Source organism: Pleurodeles waltl, chromosome 7 (assembly GCF_031143425.1).
Source record: "Pleurodeles waltl isolate 20211129_DDA chromosome 7, aPleWal1.hap1.20221129, whole genome shotgun sequence".
NCBI classification, from domain to species: Eukaryota; Metazoa; Chordata; class Amphibia; order Caudata; family Salamandridae; genus Pleurodeles; species Pleurodeles waltl.
This window is the reverse complement of record NC_090446.1, coordinates 1,387,393,750-1,387,412,543: the sequence shown is the minus strand read 5'-3', so window position 1 is coordinate 1,387,412,543 and position 18,794 is coordinate 1,387,393,750. Positions and strand designations below refer to the sequence as shown.

The 18,794-nt window shown below is 43.7% G+C and overlaps 1 protein-coding gene across 1 annotated transcript in view; it reads right to left on the bottom strand.

Annotated features, from left to right (window-relative positions):
- FUZ (fuzzy planar cell polarity protein) overlaps positions 1 to 18,058 on the bottom strand; it is a 161,180-nt gene extending 143,122 nt beyond the window's left edge. The window contains exon 1 of the mRNA XM_069200951.1: positions 17,885 to 18,058. Coding sequence (XP_069057052.1) covers positions 17,885 to 17,983 — 99 coding nt within the window. The 5' untranslated portion in view covers positions 17,984 to 18,058. The remainder of the gene's footprint in view (positions 1 to 17,884) is intronic.
- Between the last annotated feature and the right edge of the window lie 736 nt (positions 18,059 to 18,794).

Sequence of the window (18,794 nt, the reverse complement as noted above, 5' to 3'; positions counted from 1 at the left end):
AGGCCCAGTAATTTTGGTACTCCTGCATCTTGCAACTCGTAATAGGGAACAAGGTTGTGAAGCCAAAGTTACTGGTACTTATATAGTGCTCAGGATGCCTTCTTTTGTCATATCCCTCCTTTGTCATAAGTAATGGGTTAGTTCCCCTGATGTCTGAAAAATTATGTGGATTTTGTTCAAGATAGTAAGATGATTTTACAGTTATAAAGGCCAAAACCTGTTACAGACGACCAGTTCTAACTGGCACTTTTCTCCACCAGTAGCCCAGGTGGCTTATATATGCTACTGGATTCTGCCCATAGTCTCCGTCTAAGACTTTTTGTAGTCTGGTGGGACTGCCCTTCAGACTCTGATACCCTTGCCTTTAATACTTTAGATTTAGCAATTGAACATGAGGTTATTTCCTCTGTCCATCACATATTAAATGTATTGTTTGGACTTGATCCTTTCTACAGCAGAATGTAGTCACTTTATTCAACTCCTTCCAGTTCCTCGGACAAATCACTTTGTGCAACACTTCTGGTTCCAGTCACCTCTTGTCAGAGTTTTCCAAACCCATAAGGGATCTCTCAAAAAGGTTGTTTGTCAAAGCATAAAATGACGTTGGCTACATTCTATGATTTTCTACAAAGTATCTTAGGGAATTTGATATTTTCACTGGTTTGTCTTGATTAGTTATATTGGAAAATGTTGTGACATCTGGGCACCTGTTTGCATAAGGAGGAGCCAGCGTATTTGTACTAGTGGCCAAGAAAAAAAAGTTCTGTGGGCACCTCAAGTGTCTTTGAAGGGCTCCTAGCAATAAAACTGCCCAGGATAGCTGGAAAATTGCTTGTAGTGGCTATTCAAAGGCAATGTTTATGGCAAAAAAAAAAAAATCTACCTCAGTGAACTTCACAATAAATTAAAAAAAAAAAAAAAAAATCACAGAAACTGTTTGAAGTGGTTCAAAAAAATGTTTTTTAACTCCACCAATGACTAAAGAAGAAACAATCCCTTCTCCCTTGGATTGTGCCAAATTGCACAATTCATTCTTTCTGTCTGAAATACACGATTTTCAACTTGCACTTTTAGTTGAAATGAGAGATCATACTTAGGATGCTGCTAATGGGAGTCCTCATGCTCTCAGTTCAATTTTCAGGAAGATCCCAATGGCGAATGCATGAACAGGTAACAGTTTCTAAAACCAGCAAGCACGTCAACAGCTTAATCGCTAGCGGTGGCAAACCGCATGCAGAAATGTAAGTGCTTACTTCTTGCAGACTTGAAATTTCGGCCACTGCTTTTTTTATTTTTCCCCTCAAGATGGCCAGTGTGCCTCATTTATTATTAAAAGAAAAAACACAAAACACACACATTGGGTCTGCCGTTTAACAACTAGTACTCAACTGCTGGGTTGAGAAGATTCTTGAAAAAGTCACTAAAAATCAGCCATAGATTTATATGAGCAGCATCAAATCCAGTCTGCTTTCAACTGAAACATGGAACCACCACAACACTCATGAACATATAAGATGTCTTAAAGGGCACAACCTAAGGAGAACTCTCTGTGCTAATTATTTTGAACCTTTCATCAGTCTTTGGAATGCTCATCTCATATATAAGATTACTAGTGACAGCGTCTCACCAGGCCGTTCAATAATTTACCTTTTTTTTTTTTTTGAAGGAAGACGTCAGCAAGTTAAACTCCTATTATCTCATCGTCCTTGTCCATTACATATGGAGTAGCACAGGATTCAGCATTGTCACCATCTTTTAGTAATATCTATATTTGACCCCTGTTAGGATAGTCAGAGCTGCAGGATTGAATCTTATAAGTCAATATTACAAAAAATTTTTTTAATGTTAACAGACCAACTGATGATTTTGTGGCCAATGTATCAGGTTTATGCAAAATTGCTGATTAACTTGTTAACAGGGCCCAATACTAAGGACCTTGAGACTGCCAGGGTCGCAGTGGCGGTCTGAATGCCACATTACAACCGTGGCGGTTGCGCCGCAGTTGGACCGCCAGTTTTCCCCCACAGGAGGGAGTAGCGGGGCTGGCGGTCCTAATCCGCCAAGACAGCGCGGAAAGCAGCGACGCCCTGGGAATTACAACCCCCCTCTCTGCCAGCATTTACATGGAGGTAGCACCGCCATGTAAAGGATGGCGGAGATGGTGTGCACGGGGCCCCTGCACTGCCCATGCAACTGGCATGGGCAGTGCAGGTGCCCCATGGCCGGTCCCGTCGTGCTGTTCACTGTCTGCTTTACAGACAGTGAACAGCACGAAGGGTGCTAGTGCACCCTACGCACTAACATTGATGTCGGCTCAATTATGAGCAGGCGTCAATGTTGCAGGATGTTTCCCGCTGGGCAACCGGGCAGAAACAGTTTCCACCCACTGACCCAGCGTGGAAACTCCTAATGGGGCCCGCAGGAGCAGCAACCAGACAGCCTTTTCCGTCCACCAAACTCATAATGACCCCCTAAATGTAGACAGAACTTAGGTTATCCAACTTAGCACCTGAACATTTACTCTCTATTTGGGCACTCCATCTGCAACCACTACTTGTACTATGGATTATTACTAACTCGAAATGCAAGGTTAAAGACCCTGGATTTGTGTGGAATTCAGAAAGGGGTATAACTCCACAAAAAAGTAACCAGAGATGGCCAGTATGAGCTATGCCCTCTGCCACGGGTATTCCATTTTCCAGCTAATATGTCTTGCAAGATATGGTGAGAGCCTAGCCAAATTTAAAACTAGAGTGCGGAAACACCCTTTACACTGGTCTTCTGCACTCTCAAGTACAGAGCACCCTCAAAATGAAGCAGTTTTAGGTCTTGCCTGAGACAGTGCATGCAATGACACTGCAAGATCAATCATGAGACAGTGCATGCAATGACACTGCAAGATCAATCAATCAGTGGAGTTGTAAGCGCAGCTAATCACCCATGAGGGTATCCTGGTGCAGGGGAAGAGGGAGTCGCAGAGGGATCAGTTGAACAGCCAGGGCCTGGGTTGCCTTCTTGAATTCCAGAAGAGTGGTGGAGCTTCAGAGGTGCAGAGAGAGGTCCTTCCAGGATTTTGCACCATGGTGGGAGAAGGAATGGCCTGCAGTGTTGCTCCAATGAGTCTGCAGGATGTGAGCAAGAGGCAGGGATGTGGAACAAAGCATCTAGAGGGCTGGTGGAAGGTAATTCAATGGTTGATGTAGGCGGGACCTTGGTTTTGCAGGGCCTTGTAGGTGTGAATCAACATCTTGAATTGCCATCTCTTCTGTACGTGGAGCCTGTGGAGTTTCCGGAGTTGAGGGGTGATGTGGGGCCTTTTGGAGAGGTCGAGGAGGAGTCTAGTCGCAAAGTTCTGAATGGTCTGAAGTCTCTCAAGATGTGGGTGGTGATTCCTGCGTAGAGTGCTTGGTCGTTGTCCAGACGTCTAGTGATTAGGGCCTGGGTCACAGTGCATCTGGTGTTGGTGGGGAGCCACTTGAAGATCTTCCAGTGGGTGCGGAGTGAGATGAAGGTGGCAGAGGAGCATGTTGAACTGCAGTTCTATGGCAAACCAGTTTGTTGTCCAGTATAATGCTGAGGTCTCTAGCATGGTCAGTCGTGGTAGGTGAGGGTCCTAGTTCCACTGGCCATCATGAATCATTCCATGTGTAAGGGTTGTTGCTGAAGATCAGAACTTCCGTTTTGACAGTGTTGAGTTTAAGACGGCTGTTTTTCATCCAGTCAGCGATGCTTGTCATACATCTGCGGAAACTGCCTCTTGTGGTTGTGGGGTCTTCTGAGAGCAAGAGGACGAGCTGGGTGTTGTCTGCCTAGAATATGATGTTTAATCCATGTGTTCTCACAATGTTAGCCGGGGGGGGGGGGGGTCATGTAGGTGTTGAAGACAGTAGGGCAGAGGGACGAGGCCCGAGGGCTGCCACAGATGATGCCTTTGGGATCAGAAGTGAACAGTGGTAGATGGACTTTCTGGGTTCTTCCAGTAAGGAAGGAGGCAATACACTTGAGGGCATTTCCTTGAATTCTGATGGGATCTAGCCTTTTGATCAGGGTGTGGTGGGATACAGTGTTGAAAACTGCTGAGACAGCAGCCATTGCTGGGATTAGCAGTAGGTTTCTCGAGAAGGGGTTTTAATTCTGCGTGTTTCCATCCTTTGGGGGAAAGTGGCAGAGATAAGAGAAGCGTTGAAGACGGTGGTATGCTCGCTGAGGATTCTGTTGCCTCAGAGGTTGAAGATGTGGTGCAGACAGGAGTCCGAGGAGGCTCCAGAGTGGACTGTCTTCATGATGGCTGTGGTGTCCTGTGCAGTGAGTTGGTCCTAGTCAGTGAGCGGGTGGTCCAGGTGGCTTCTGTATAGTGGAGGACGTCCGAGGGGGTAGGCTGTGGTTCGAAGTTATTGTAGATGGTGGAGATCTTGCATGGAAGAATTCTGCCAGTTTGTTGCACAGTTCTTGTGATGGGGTGATGCTGTTTTTTGGTGGTGATGGGGTTGGAGAGCTCTCTGATGATGTTGAGGAGTTATTTGCTGTGGTTGGAGCTGGCTTCGATGCCGCCTGCAAGGGCGATCTTTTTGGTTTCTCTCAGAAGCCGGTGTTAGTGGTTGAGGGCCATCTTGAAGGTGGTCCTGTCTGTGGGTTCCTTGCTGGTGCACCGTTTCCTTTCTAGTTTCTTACAATCATGTTTCACACCTCTCAGATCTTTGTTATAACATCTGACGTGTTTGGAAGATCTCCTGTATCTTCTGTGTCTGATGGGGGCGACGATCTATTGTTCCTTGATAAAACAAAAATCTAAAATGTGCTTAGAGCCCACCGATTAGTAATCATTGGTTGGCTTCCTTGTCACACTCATTTCTTCTGTTTTCATTGGTCAGCTGCATCTGGTTTCCTTTACGCTGGTCTTCTGCACTCTCACGTACAGAGTACAGCACCTTCAAATGAAGCATTATTAGGGATCAACTGAGACAGTGCATGTGCTGTCTGCTAGATCTATTGTTCCTTAAAAAAATAAATCTAAAATGTGCTTAGAACCCAGCCATTACTGACCATTGGTTGGTTAGTTGGCTTCCTCGTCACTCATTTCTTTTGTTTTCATTGCATTGGTCAGCAGCAGCTGGTTTCCTTTTCCCGATCTCGCTCCAAACGGCTGAGTGAGGGTTTTGGTTTCACCTTATTTAGATTTTAAACACACACAAATCACATTGTACTCTGGTGAGTTTCAAAGTTAGCACATCCAGCTGTTTTTTGGTCTTGCTGCACCCTCCCGCTTTATGTTGTCTTGTTGCCCCCATTATTAAGTCTGCAAAGATCCTTTAATTCACAAGTTTTCACTCTTTAGTTTGGATACTCACTTTTTTAAAGCAATAAATGCCGTTTTCCTCCCACTTACGGAAGGTTAGGGCTTGTCTGCTGAAAACAAATTCTCTCTGCCACAGAACTTCCCATCTCTCCTGTATGCTGTCATGTATTAAGCATGTCAAACTCCGTTCTCTAGCAGTGCCATGGGTTTTTGTCTTATGTGCTTTTGACCCTGTGATCAGACAGCAATGCTGGGGTGCTGCCCATACGTACAGTGCTCTTGTTCCCTGCTGAGAAGGGGACATTGCAGGGTGTTTGCGTTCTCCATGCAACTATCTTAGTTGCACTGGAAGTAGTGTGCCAGATCTCCGCATCCCGTTTGATACTGACACCCAGGGGGGTGTATCTTGTTTGCTTTGTCAAAAGTGTGCTTTAGATCTCGCATGGCAGGCGAGCATCAGATGGGGGAGCTTTCAGGTTGTTTCCAAAGGGGTACTGTTTCAGTGTCACTTGAGCTTTTTAATGGCTCTTTTGGTTTGAAGATTATTTTAATGCCAAATTTTGAATAGATATTTTTTGTCTTGTATGCCGCTGTTTGATCAAATATTGATAAGGTTCCCAGAGTTCCATGCTTGTGCCTACATCATTCAACAAACACTGACAAAGCCAATAGGTCTTGCCCATGAACAATGTATTGACTGCCAATTTTTTTCACTGTGTTCTACAACAGCAAGGTTGAAAGTAAAAACAAAAAAGCGCTAAGATCCTGCCAGCGTTGATCGTGTCATAGCTCTTGTTTTTGTATTTACTTGTAACCATGCTGCACAGCAGCTGTGCTGCTGTACAACATGGCCAAAAACGTTGACAAAGCCAACAGATCACACAGTCACAACCTTTTGGCTTTACAAATGCTTGCTGGTCTTAGGAAATATAACCATATTTCTGATCTCCCGAGAGCTTTGCTCCAGCATAAAGCTTACAATAAATGCCAGCAACAACTTTAAAATCCTCACATTTGCATGGGGGAGGACTAGCTAATTTTGCTAATCAACAATATTGGCACCACCTTGACATGACAACTTGTTCTTATAAGTCAGTGCTTACTAACCATTCCTGGACCAAATTTAAATGTGTGGCACGAGCTTCTCCGTTTTGGGCCTTATACTGTGAACCCAATTGCCCATGATGACAGGAACAATCATTTTTTACTGTCCAGATAGCTTACAAACAATGGTTATTTTGTTGACCAGTTGAATGAGATTTTTCTGATGTTGTTCCTTTCTCCTTTATTCCTTTCTGCACCTGTCTATTCAGTAATGAAACTACATGGAGGAATACAAATACAGAGTACACGACCTGGTTTACAGTAGTAGAGAGACAGACCCAGATGGCACCACCATGTCCCCTCTACTTCTGAAAGAGGTCCTTCTGCTCTTTTCATCAGACTTTGGCTCTTGGAAAAGAAGGTTGGTCATCAGAAAGAAAAATTAACATGGAACTATGAAAACCATGCGATCTTGGTCACTAAAATGTGGACTTAGTGAGAACGTTTATGGCATTAGATGAAAACAATGCTTCTTTCCTCAACAGAGTACTCCGTATCAAGGACATAGAACATTTTGCTTGAATACCGAGAGAAAAGAGGCACATTCATCAAGACATGACTCAGAGGTGACAACTAAAAGTGTGATCTGTGTTAATGCAGCTCCCGAGACCCTATCAATTAGGCATCTTAGCTCTGCACCATTAAAAACACTTTCAATCCAATCCAAAAATGTATTTCGGGTACAATCCATAAAACACATAAAAACACCAGTAATAAAATACCCAAAAGCCTTAAAACGATAAGACAGTAATGATCATCACAAGCCAACAATCCTCTACGTGGCGAACCAGGCAGTAAGAAAGTAAGTAACTGGCCACTACAGACACCATCTAACTATGGGTGGGAAATTTCACGGTCCCCAGAGTAATGGTTAAATTTCAGCACCTGTGGCTCTTAATGGGGACAACAGCCATTGACATATTGGGGCAGTTTATGCTATGCAAAAGAATAAGAAGTGTGCCTCGTCTTCAATTAAACCAGTACAAATTGGACAACAAGGGGATTGAGAAGGAAATGAGCCATATTTGGAGATAAACTGGTTTAGTGGCAAAGTGTCATCAACTAAAATAATCCTCAACTTTAGGCATATTTTTCAGCAATAAAGAAGACTTGGTGAGGCTCCCATAAAGAGAATTGGATAAATGTGTTTTTGTGGACCACAGCTTGCATGCTGATTTTACATTTAATGAGCTGCCACGCTGATCACATTCGGTTGGTCCCAAAATTGTGAAAGACCTATTTCCCCCTCCCAAAGTGTTTTTGAGCGTCGTCTCGGAAACCCAATATATTGCCAAGTGCAGCCCTAAGGTGGATGAGCTCCAGTGTGCCCCAGACTCTAATCCAGTACAAGATGGGTATAGGTTTGGCATAATAAACAATGCTCATAATCCCCAGATCTAGATACAAAAGGAATGGTGGAGTATCAAGAGAGAATCCTTTCTCACATGTGGCCAAATCTGCCAAGTTCAAGAAGCACAAAAGTTAGGCACTGGAAAGGGTGGCACTCTAGCATTTCACCTTGTATACTTCCAAAACAGGTGATATGAAATGTCCCTCACTTTCTGTAGCTAAGCAGGCATGGCTCCCACCCTTTGTGCCAGAATGATGTTCTTCATTTTGAAGACATGTGGCTTCAACGAGGTGCATATTGACAGGTTGATCTCTAAATGGGGGAACATAGCAACCTACTTCAACCTTGGATTCTTCAGTGTGACGTTTCTCACAACTTTGAGTGGTCTAAACAGCATTAGCTTTGTCTTTTTTGCATGAATTATGAATCCCTTTTTGTTGCAGAAGTCAGCAAATTTACTTAAAATGGGGAGATTTCGAGACGAAAAGGGTACCATCTGGGAAACATTAAGCTGCAATCTTAACCATACCTAGGCATGGAGCATCACTAATGCTCTGGCTAACTGCCTCAACTACGTGGTTTAAATACATGGTAAAAATGAAGGGGTCAGAGGGCAACTTTGATGGACACTTTTATTCACCTCCGACAGTATCTAACTAGCAGCCTAACTATCTCCTTTATCTTCACAGACCCTGACAGTAAATGTGAGGAATGAGTCAAATTTTCTGACATCATATGGCGTATCATTAAACTTGTAACTTCACCAGGCCTTCAAACCAACCACCCCCACTCACATTAATCAGAAATTCTCAGAATAACTGGTCTAATTTTAGACATATTTCTCAATCTGAGTTAATCATGATACTTGTCAATCTTAAAATCTCTACTCTTTTCTTTCAATCCATCAGTTCCACTCAATATTTAAGAGTCATCTAAATGCCTATCAGACAAACTTTGGTCATCTTTCTTTAACCAAATGTGAACTCCCGGATTCCATCAAATCTGTACAAGGAACCACATTTTGAAAGAGCCCTTTGCAGACTATTTAGAAGATCTAAATAACATGTCATATTTCTTAGGTTCCATTCTTAGTGAAGATTCTGACGAGCCATATTGACATTCGACTCCAAAATGTCATTAGATATAACAATCTTCTCAATAAGACTGATTTATACCAGGCTACAGCACTAATGTACGGATAGCGTACTCGCATCCGTTTGAAGGAAGTCACACCGGTCGCCGATACTGCTGATTTTCTCAGATACCGGAATTCATCTGTTTTAAGCAGGCAATTGACTTGGAAGCATTGGTATTCACAAACTACTCTCGATATGGATAACAGATGGTCCTTCGCAGCTGATGAAGTCATTTGACGAAACACGTGTTGGCTGTGAGGTCATTATGGAAAGGATGGACTAATTAATGTGACTGTAAATGTGTCATGGAAGAGATGAACTAATAACCTAATAATGGAAATTCAACATGACCATGAAGTAAACTGGGAGAGGATGGACTAAAATGACTCGAATGGATAACAAGTCTGGAGTGAAGAGAAAAATGTGGGAAGAACACAACTCTTATGTCAAGATATGATGAAAAAAAACATGGACTTATTTTTTGGGATGTAATGGTGACTAATATTTGGGTTTGGAATAGTTTATGTGACAAAAATTGAATAATAGAGACTTCTAATATAAAAAACTTTTTATAGTGAATTATTTAAATGTTAACGCCTTTCTCTGATGTCATTATTGGATTTCATGTGATATTGTGGGGGTCTTTTTCATTGCTGGTATAGTCAAGGTTATTAATAGATACATTTTGGTACAAGGTGATATTAAGGAGTGCCACAGTATTGCATTATGTTTGATTGATTAACTTGTCTAATCAATGTAGGGGATTTGGAGGGTGTAAGCCCCACTGTAGTGCACAGTTGTACACTATTTAGTTGAACTAATATAATCCAAATCACTTAGTGCGCCATTTCTCCCTGTAGTGGACACCCCCTTGTTTTGGCAGTAATTACAGCACTGATGTAGTCATGCTGCAACTTACTGGTAATGATCTGCTTATTTTGGATAATGGATATCCTTGCCTACTACTCCTTTGTTATTTGTCTGAAGCCCTTGATAGTCAACCACAAAATCCTAACCCCTGCACTAAATCATACCTTCTGCCTCTCCATAACCTTAAATGGAAAAGGGGACCCTGTGCTTATTTAAAAATGAACTCAAAGCTTCGAGATACTCCGAAGGGGTCTGCAAGCTACTGGTAGCTTGCGATTAACCGGTTGGAGACACCTTATTTAGTGTATCAGTCCGTTCATTTTGAACATGTGTCAGTCTTCAGTGGATAGTCATTGTATGAGATGAGTCCAGGTACATTATCAGGGCCGGAATGGTGAACTAAAAGCAGCCCTGGAATTAAAACTCAAACCAACCTGGGTCCCTTTGTCTCCTCACACATTCACATTCTTTCCATCCATCCGTTCTCTCTCTCTCCTCTTCTATCTCTATTCGCCCTCTCCTGTCAATATATAAACCTTTCCCATCCCTCCTCCTTTCTCTCGAAGTCTCCACTTACCTTCTGCAATTGACCCGAGGAAGCTGGAAAAAGTGACAAGAGGCACCAGAAGCGGCCCTTTTCTTTCAAAACCAGCCTCCAAAGGATTACTGGGGAAATGGCTGGTAGAATAAACAGCCTTTCAGGCCTGGTGTTTGATATGGTAAAAATGTTTGCTTAAAAAGATTAGGTGGATTGTAATCTGGAGAGCGAGGGGCATGTCAGTGAGTAAAGAGTTTCCATCATCAATACTGGACAATACAAAGGACTGTACAAGGTATTTGGGGTTAAGTTCTGGGATGCAGTATTTTATTGCACAATTTAGTTTTTCGTAATTTACATAGAGACTCAAATGGTTGTAAAATAGTGCCATATTTAGGTCAGACAAATGTCAAAACTTTGCAATATTTCCCTAATGTTTATAGACATTTTTGAATTGCAGAATTCTGAATGAGTTATACATCAATATGACTCATTATGTAGGTGGATCTAAGCTGGTACTTTACGTTTTTGCCATATTGCTGATGAGTGTAGCTTATGTTTACAGTCAAGAATGAAACTAAGTGATGTAGAGCTACAGATGATAGTAGGTTTGCACTTAAGATTGAGAAAATCAAACCTGGGTTGCATCGGTTGGGAGAGAGGGCAGGAGAAAAAGGACAGAAACTCTGTTTTAGGTAGTTCAATTTGAGGTATTAGAAAGCTGTTCATACCAGGATGTTTTAGTTGCTGACAGAGGAGAGATATCAATAGGTATAGTTGCAGAACATTGGCATTTTGCTGATGAGGAATACCAGAGGTTAGGAGAAGGGTTCTTTGGGGTTCAAGATAAAGCTTAGAGACAGTAGAAGCAACACCTGCACCTTGGCGGACACCTTGAAGAACAGGTACAGGACAAGATGGAGCGTTACCTAATTTACTCTTTAGTGTAATGACTGCAGACCAATTTATAACCCGACTTGAATAGGATTTTAAACTATATAGACAGAGGCCCCCTTTGGAAACTCTTTTGCCACTACCATGTGCCAGATAAACTCAAATGTGGGAATGACTTGCAAGATAGTCCATGGAGGACAAGTCACGGAAGCCTTCAAAATGAGGACCGGTGCCCGCCAGGGTTGTTTGCTTTCCCCTTTTCTTTTCTTGCTGGTCACAGACTGGATCATGAGGACATCCACAGCAAGGAGAAGAAATGGAATTCAGTGGACACTTTTGACGTAGCTTGATGACCTCAACTTTGCAGACATCCTGGCCCTACTGTCCCATATCCATCTGCAGATGCAAGAAAAGACTGACAAAGTGGCAGTCACATCAGCAAAACTTGGCCTCAACATCCACAGGGGAAAACCCAATATCCTGAAGGCTAACACGGTCAGCACAACTGCAGTCACTCTTGCAAGCGGTGCACTGGAAGAAGTTGAGGCCTTCATCTACCTGGGCAGTGTCCTAGACAAGCAGGGCAGTACAGACACCAACCACAAGGCAAGAGTCGGCAAAGCAAGGGCTGCCTTCATTCATCTAAAGATCTGGAGATCAAAGGCCCCAGTGCTGCAAACCAAGATCAGGCTTTTTTAAGATTAACATAATATCAGTCCTTCTGTATGGAACAGAGGCTTGGGGACTACACTGACCACCGCCAAAGACCAGACCTTCATCAACACCTGTCTGAGGAAAATCCTCCAAATCCGCTGGCCAAATACCATCATCGACACAGATTTATGGCAGCAGACCTTCCAGCTCCCTGCTTATGAGAAAATCATGAAGTGACACTACGGTTGGGTAGGTCACACCCTCCACAAGCGCCCATCAAACACCACCAGAGCCCTAGTTGATGGCCTATGCCCCCAGAGGGGTAGAAGGCATGAGTAAGAATACGTACACACATTCATAAATCCCCAAAGATCACACTTTCACTGACATACATAGCAGTCCTGTCATACTGCCCCTAATAAAAATATTTTGTTCAAACCATTGTATCTGGATCTATGGACATTAGGCTTAAAGTCAAGTCAATGAAGCTGGGCGTGGGGGTGTCTGGTAACACTGTGCATGTGGCTTGGCCTGCAAAAGCTCACAATGATTGTTACTGATAAGAAGTAGCTCTCACTACAGAAAAAGTTGGCGATTCCTGCACTAAATCGTACCTTCTGACTCTCCCCACTATATCAAGGAGTCTCCACTCTGACCGAAGTGTGTGTGTGTGTGTGTTTTTTTTGTTGTTTTTTTTAACTATAGTAACGCAATTCACAGACCAGAAGGTCAATCAGAAATGCTGGCTTTCCCTATTTGACAGCAGTCCTCCAACTTACCATATTGTCTCTTCCCTGCAGATGGACACAGATGATTACAAGTCATACAAGTTTGTATATGCAGTCTGCGAAGCTATTGTTCACACAACCTTTGAATTTGACTTCATGTGTAAGACACTGCTGTACATCACTGCACCAAAACTAGAGCACACTTTCTGGGCTTCATACACCACCAAAACTCAACAAAGTTGATGATACTGTAACAAACTCATTTTCTCCATCTATGCACTGAAAAAGTGGTAAAACACCTACTCACCCATTTGGAGAGAGCTCCGAGGGCTCAAAAACAGGTAGGAGAGCACTGTAGAAATAGCGCACTACAATGTCTTGGGAAAGAGATGGAATTAAACAATCTTGGTAAGTCGTAAGCAAATAAGTACTCCCATCCATTGTTTTCTTTCCGAACATATTTGCTATCTGTGAAGCAAATCATTTAATATTACGAGTCACATGTCTGCAAAAATGTGTTACTATCAGTCATTTCACTGGTCCTCTGTAGTTGTCTGGTTGTGGAAATGGACCTTTTAGCAGGGTACTCCTCAAACGTTTTGCCTTTCTCCTCCCAATTTTTGCGGACTCTCTTTTTGTTGGCTTTAGGACTCTGAGCACTTTACTGCTGCTAAACGGTGCTAAAGTATGTGTGATCTCGCCCCTAAAACTTGGTATAATTGGCTTACATCCGTTTGGTTTATTTAATTTAGCGGCAAGTAAATTTGAAAGTGGTATACAATATACCCAGGGCCTGTAAATTAAATGCTACTAGTGGGCCTGCAGTGCAGTTTCCGTCACCCACAGAAATAGCCTTTCAAACTTGTCTCAGGCCTGTCACTGCAGGGCCTGCATGCACAGTTTACTGCCACACTGGCTTGAAAAGTCAACCTACCTGCCAAGGCCTAAACCCCTTTTTAATACACCTAAGTCACCCCTAAGGTAGGCCCTAGATATCCATATGGGTAGGGAGCTGTGAATGTAAAAGGTAGGACATGTACTTATATGTTTTTCATGTCCTATTAGTGACAAACAACCTATTTCGTTTTTTCACTACTGCAAGGGCTGCTCCTCTCATAGGTTGGCATTGGGAATTCCCTTATATGTCTAAGTGGTAATTTCTGATCTGTGAGGAGTAGCTTGGGCATGTTTGGAATGGTAGTGAGAAATCCTCCTTCCTGATTACTATTTCAGAAATGCAACTCTTGGAAAATGGGCATTTCTATGTGCTTATAACTCTTACTGCTTTGCAGCCCGACTCTAATCCAGGACTAGTGCAGTGACCGCTCCACTTGGTGCATACTTTCCAGACAGCCGCATAATGATAGTCATCCTAAGCTGGGGAGAAGGAGGGTTGTTCACACATTACATGTCAACAGGCTGTGTCCTGCCCTCACACAATGGATTGAATTACCCCCTACTGATGTCTGGAGCCTCAGCTGGGTTGAAAGGGGTTGTGTTACACTTGAAAGGGTCCCTTTGAAGTCACCCCCTAAGCAAAGACATTTTGGAGTATAATTATAGGGGCTCAGACAACCATGGTTTTTAGTACACTACTGGACCTGGAATAAACTATGCTGGAGGATTGCCATCTTGCTGTGCTTGACGGGTATAAGGTACTGCTGCTTTACCTGACTGGGCAGCTCTGCTGCCTGCTGAGCCTTGACCTGCTACAGAAACCACATGTAGACCCCTAGGGTGTCTCCCAGGTCTTGCTGGCTTGTCCACCGTGGTACCTCAAGGTCCCAAGAACCCCAAGGACCCCGCAAATTCCCTGAACAGAGCTGCCCGCACCTTTCACCTAACAACAACTTCTGCGATGCAGGAGCACTCCTCACCGTCAGCTGGTGCTGCAGCAAGACATTCACTGCAGCTCACACCCCTTCTTGCATCGCTAACCCCGTGAAAGGCCTTCCTACACCTGTGCTGAAGTCAGGTGCCTACCCCTCATGAGGAGCCATCAGGGAAAAACCAGTGGTGACCACAAGCGCTGCCACTGCAGCTGCAAGCACTCAGAGGAGCCACACACTCACCTCTACATGCATTTAAAGACTAACACTGCAGGAGACTTTGGCATTGCCTGCCCGACTGATCTGACAACCTTCATGCGCTGGGCACCCCCTGCACAATCTCTATGGGGTCAGCAGCAGATTGCCCTACGACCCCCACTGGGCCATGCAGCAGCGTGGTTCCCCGCCCAGGGGCTAGAAAGTACATCTTAAGGTACTGTGGCTATGAGGGTAGCTTGCTTAAATTCTTCCCCTGCCCAAAAGGCCCCAAAGGAGTCCCTGCATTCGATCCACTGCTTCTCTCCGCTGTTCTTTGGGATCCTGCATTACACCACCCCCGTTAAACCCATCCCCCCATTCCCCCTCCCCCCCAACCCCCGCCGCCGCCCTCCACCAGAATTGCTACCAGTAACTTGCTCCATTTAGGGAAACAGTAAATTACCTTTTTCCTTGTAAGAGGCGCACCGGTGTTTCGGTGCTCCTCACTGTGTGCTGAAGTTATCATAAAGGTTCTGGTAGAAGCACATATGCTTCTGTATCCACTGTTTTCATGCATTTTTAATGTACTTGTTTTAAGGGCATACCTTGAAGCGTAAGTATGAGTATTATAAGCAGTTCATGTGTGATACATGTAGATCAGCATATCCGAGAAGTACTTATGTGGTTTATGTCGTCTTGGCCTTATCTTGATCAGGATAAAGAGTGTTATGATATCTACATAACATGCAGTGTTTATGATACAGGATGATTCATGTATTTTCTGCTATAACCTTTCAACTGTGTTTCATGCCCTGATGTAGGACATTTCTACCTGCATAACCCAGATAATGAGTACTGAGTCAGGGTATGCATAATGCGCACAGTAGGTATTAACACTGTCGTTTTGTCTATGGTATAAATACACACAATATATTTTTTTTTAATATATTTTTTATATATTTTTTATATTCTGTGTGGAGTGTCTTTTATGGTGTATTTATTGCGTTACTGTTGTGAGTGTCTTGTGCAAATGTGTTACACATGACCCACTGGGATAAGCCTGAATACTCTGTGCCAAGCTACCAAAGGGGTGAGCATTGGTTATCTTTGGTGTATAATTTACTTTCCCTGACTAGAATGGTGGGTTCTGCCTGGCTTAGGTGCATACACTAGCCAACCATAACCCCATTTCTAACATGTGGGGAGTACAAAGTAGAATTGGGCTAATGATGGTTTTACCAGATATTTGAGCATCTCATTTGGTATTTCCACGAGCTTTAGGATTCTTACCTTTTAGCATTAAATGTGGTCTTTTACCCGCTCATGTTTATTTTCTATAGGATTTTTTTTTTTAATTGAGTTCCTCCATCAAACTGAATTTAGTTGCATATTTTTTTAACATGCAATTGCAAGATTAACCGTGGGTTTTTTTGGGTTTTTTTGCATCTATGTTCACACATATGCATAGCTGGGGCGCTTTCCATGCATTTCATTTGTGACAGTGCAGTGTTATGTTGTACATTAATTTCAAAGAGGAATGTTTTTGTTTGTTGCATGAAAATGTAAAGAATGAGAGGAGGAAGCAGATTTACTAGTTGGGCGCCTGATGCTGTCGCTGAGCGCATGGAGCTTGTATCCTCAACTGGGTGGGATGCCCATTGTTAGAATGTGCATGGAGGCTGCAGACTTTACTGAATGGGATGTCTATTGCTGTGATCTGTCTGAAAAGTGTAGTCTCCACAAGGCAGTATGGATACAATGTCTTATGTGTATGAAGGATTTGAACTCCACTAGGTTTATGAATTCTGTGCTGTGGTGCATGGAGTGTTTGGCCTCTAACCATAACCATTTGCTGGTATAGAATGTATGTACTTCTTTGAGCAAAGTTTATGAACTCTAGTGGGTGCGATGCCTGCTTCAGTGTTGACTGCGTTCGTGTTGGTTGTCTCGCTACACATACTATCTTCCAAGTAGACACATATGGTTATGGTGAGAAACAGTAAATGACCTTATTCCCTGTAGTAGACGCACCAGTGTTTCTGTGCCCCTCGGGTTCTGGTTCACTGTCATGCGGAAATGGCGAGTGATAGGAAGACGTGAAGCTGTTCACCAAAGGCGGTGCCCTGAGTGGGTGCGTGCAGCATCCTTTCTCATCACACATCATGGACCTGGAGAGAACTAAAGTACAGTAGGATATATGCTGTGCATAGCCTAGATTGACAATAACTTTCTGCCTGTCACCCGGTTTGTTTCCTCCACGTTCTACTTGTTCTTCTCCTTTTCATCCTTCAAGTATCACTGAGCTCACGTGACTTGTGATCTCTCTGCACTCAAAGATGTATCGTGTAGAATTCGTCTGTCTCCGCCGCTTTCTGACTCAGCCACTAATTTTCTCAACATTTCTTACCTTCAGTCTCTCGCTAGCGCCCCACGCTATACTTTTTTTTATTCTGTATCAGAATTTTATGGAGTCCTCTCCAATCTATCACATACCATCTTTAGTTTGGGCCTTGGCAAGTTTCACAGTCTGGGTGACCACACAGATGGATCCATGTCACCGGGATACATCCCATTTGCTGGACTTTACTTTTACATATCATTGCAATCTGGGAGTTGTAGTCTTAGCAGATTTTAACTTTAACTGAATTTGACCAACAGACCTAAACTGCTGCAAAAGTAAACTGAAAACTTGGCAAGTATGGAAGCAGAGTTGAGCAAACGTTAAAAATTGTCCCTTTGCCATATTCAGCCCCTCCTGGCTTTTTTTTTTTTTTAAACAAACAGTACTTTCGTGTTTAGATTTTACAGCGTTAAAGGCGATAAGACCCAGAATGCCACATGCCGACTTAAAAAACAGCGGATTCAACCGATGGTGTCACACTGACATAGGAGAGCGTAGGACTCCACGACACAAAGACAATCAGAACAACATGTTCTCGTTACACTTTTTGGTTTTTTTTTTTAAGAGCATACCGTGAATGATCACTGAACCCTTTTCCGCGACAACATAAACACCTACAATAAAAAAATATAAAGACACTAAAAGATGGCATTGAGCGTTGGCATAGAGTGGGCGGGGGCTGACACCATACTTCGATCAGAAGTGTTATACATTATAACTTTCTCGCCGACACCGCGGCTGCCGTTTAGACCCGATTCACGAGTCTCAGAGTATTGTAGGACTCGCTGTAAGAGGGCCACGGCAAACAGTTGAAATGAAAGGACTGGGCATTTGGGGCGGTGATGCCAGAGCTCGCATCAGATGAATGTAAGCCTGTCTACTCACTTGCCGGCCAATCCCTCCCCTGCTGCGGCTGTACAGCGGCACTCCGCTGCTAGCCGTCAGGCAGATCAGCGACAGACCGCAGCCTCCGCTTTCCTCCATGGCATCAATGAACACTCCTGCAGAACATCACTGCCATCTTGCAAACGCAGAGCATGCCGGGAAGGGCGGGACGCCGTGTCCAAGCAACCAGAGAGCAGACGCGCGCGGCTCTGGGACTGTTAGAACGTGATTGTAAAAAGCCAAGACCTCATGATTAATTTAAATTTAACCACCACGTATTCAGCCTCGAAGACTGCCTTCTGCTGCTGCCGCTCATTTAGCAGTATGCGGTATTCTTTCTAACACAGCATTTTAAGTTAGGGGAATTAAAAATGGCATTTCAGTCTGGGGAGGAAACTGCGCGTGATGTGTGGGTTGGGTGGCAGGCAGGGGCTGTGTGTGTGTGTGTGGGTGCGCGCGCGCCACACGCTCTAGAGGCGTCGCCACCTCCTATGAACCTAGGCTACGCCTGTAAACAGAGTTCCCAGGTTTTGGATATTAACCCTTTTCTGCCTGGCCTTTTCCCCCTCAGGTGCCAGGCCTGTTTTTTGGCTGTTTGGGGCAGTTCGCGCATAGGCCCTCATAACGTTTTGTCCACATAAGCTACCCACGCCAAATGTGCGTCCTTTTGCCCCAATATCCTAGGGATTCTAGAGGTATCCAGACTTTGTGGGTTCCCCTGAAGGAGACCAAGAAATTAGCCAAAATACAGTGAAAATTTCGTTAAAAAAATAAAGGAAAAAAGGGCTGCAGAAGAAGGCTTGTGTTTTTTTCCGTGAAAATGGCATCAACAAAGGGTTTGTGAAGCTAAAATCACCATCTTCCCAGCTTTCAGGAACAGGCAGACTTGAATAAAAAAAAAACATTTTTC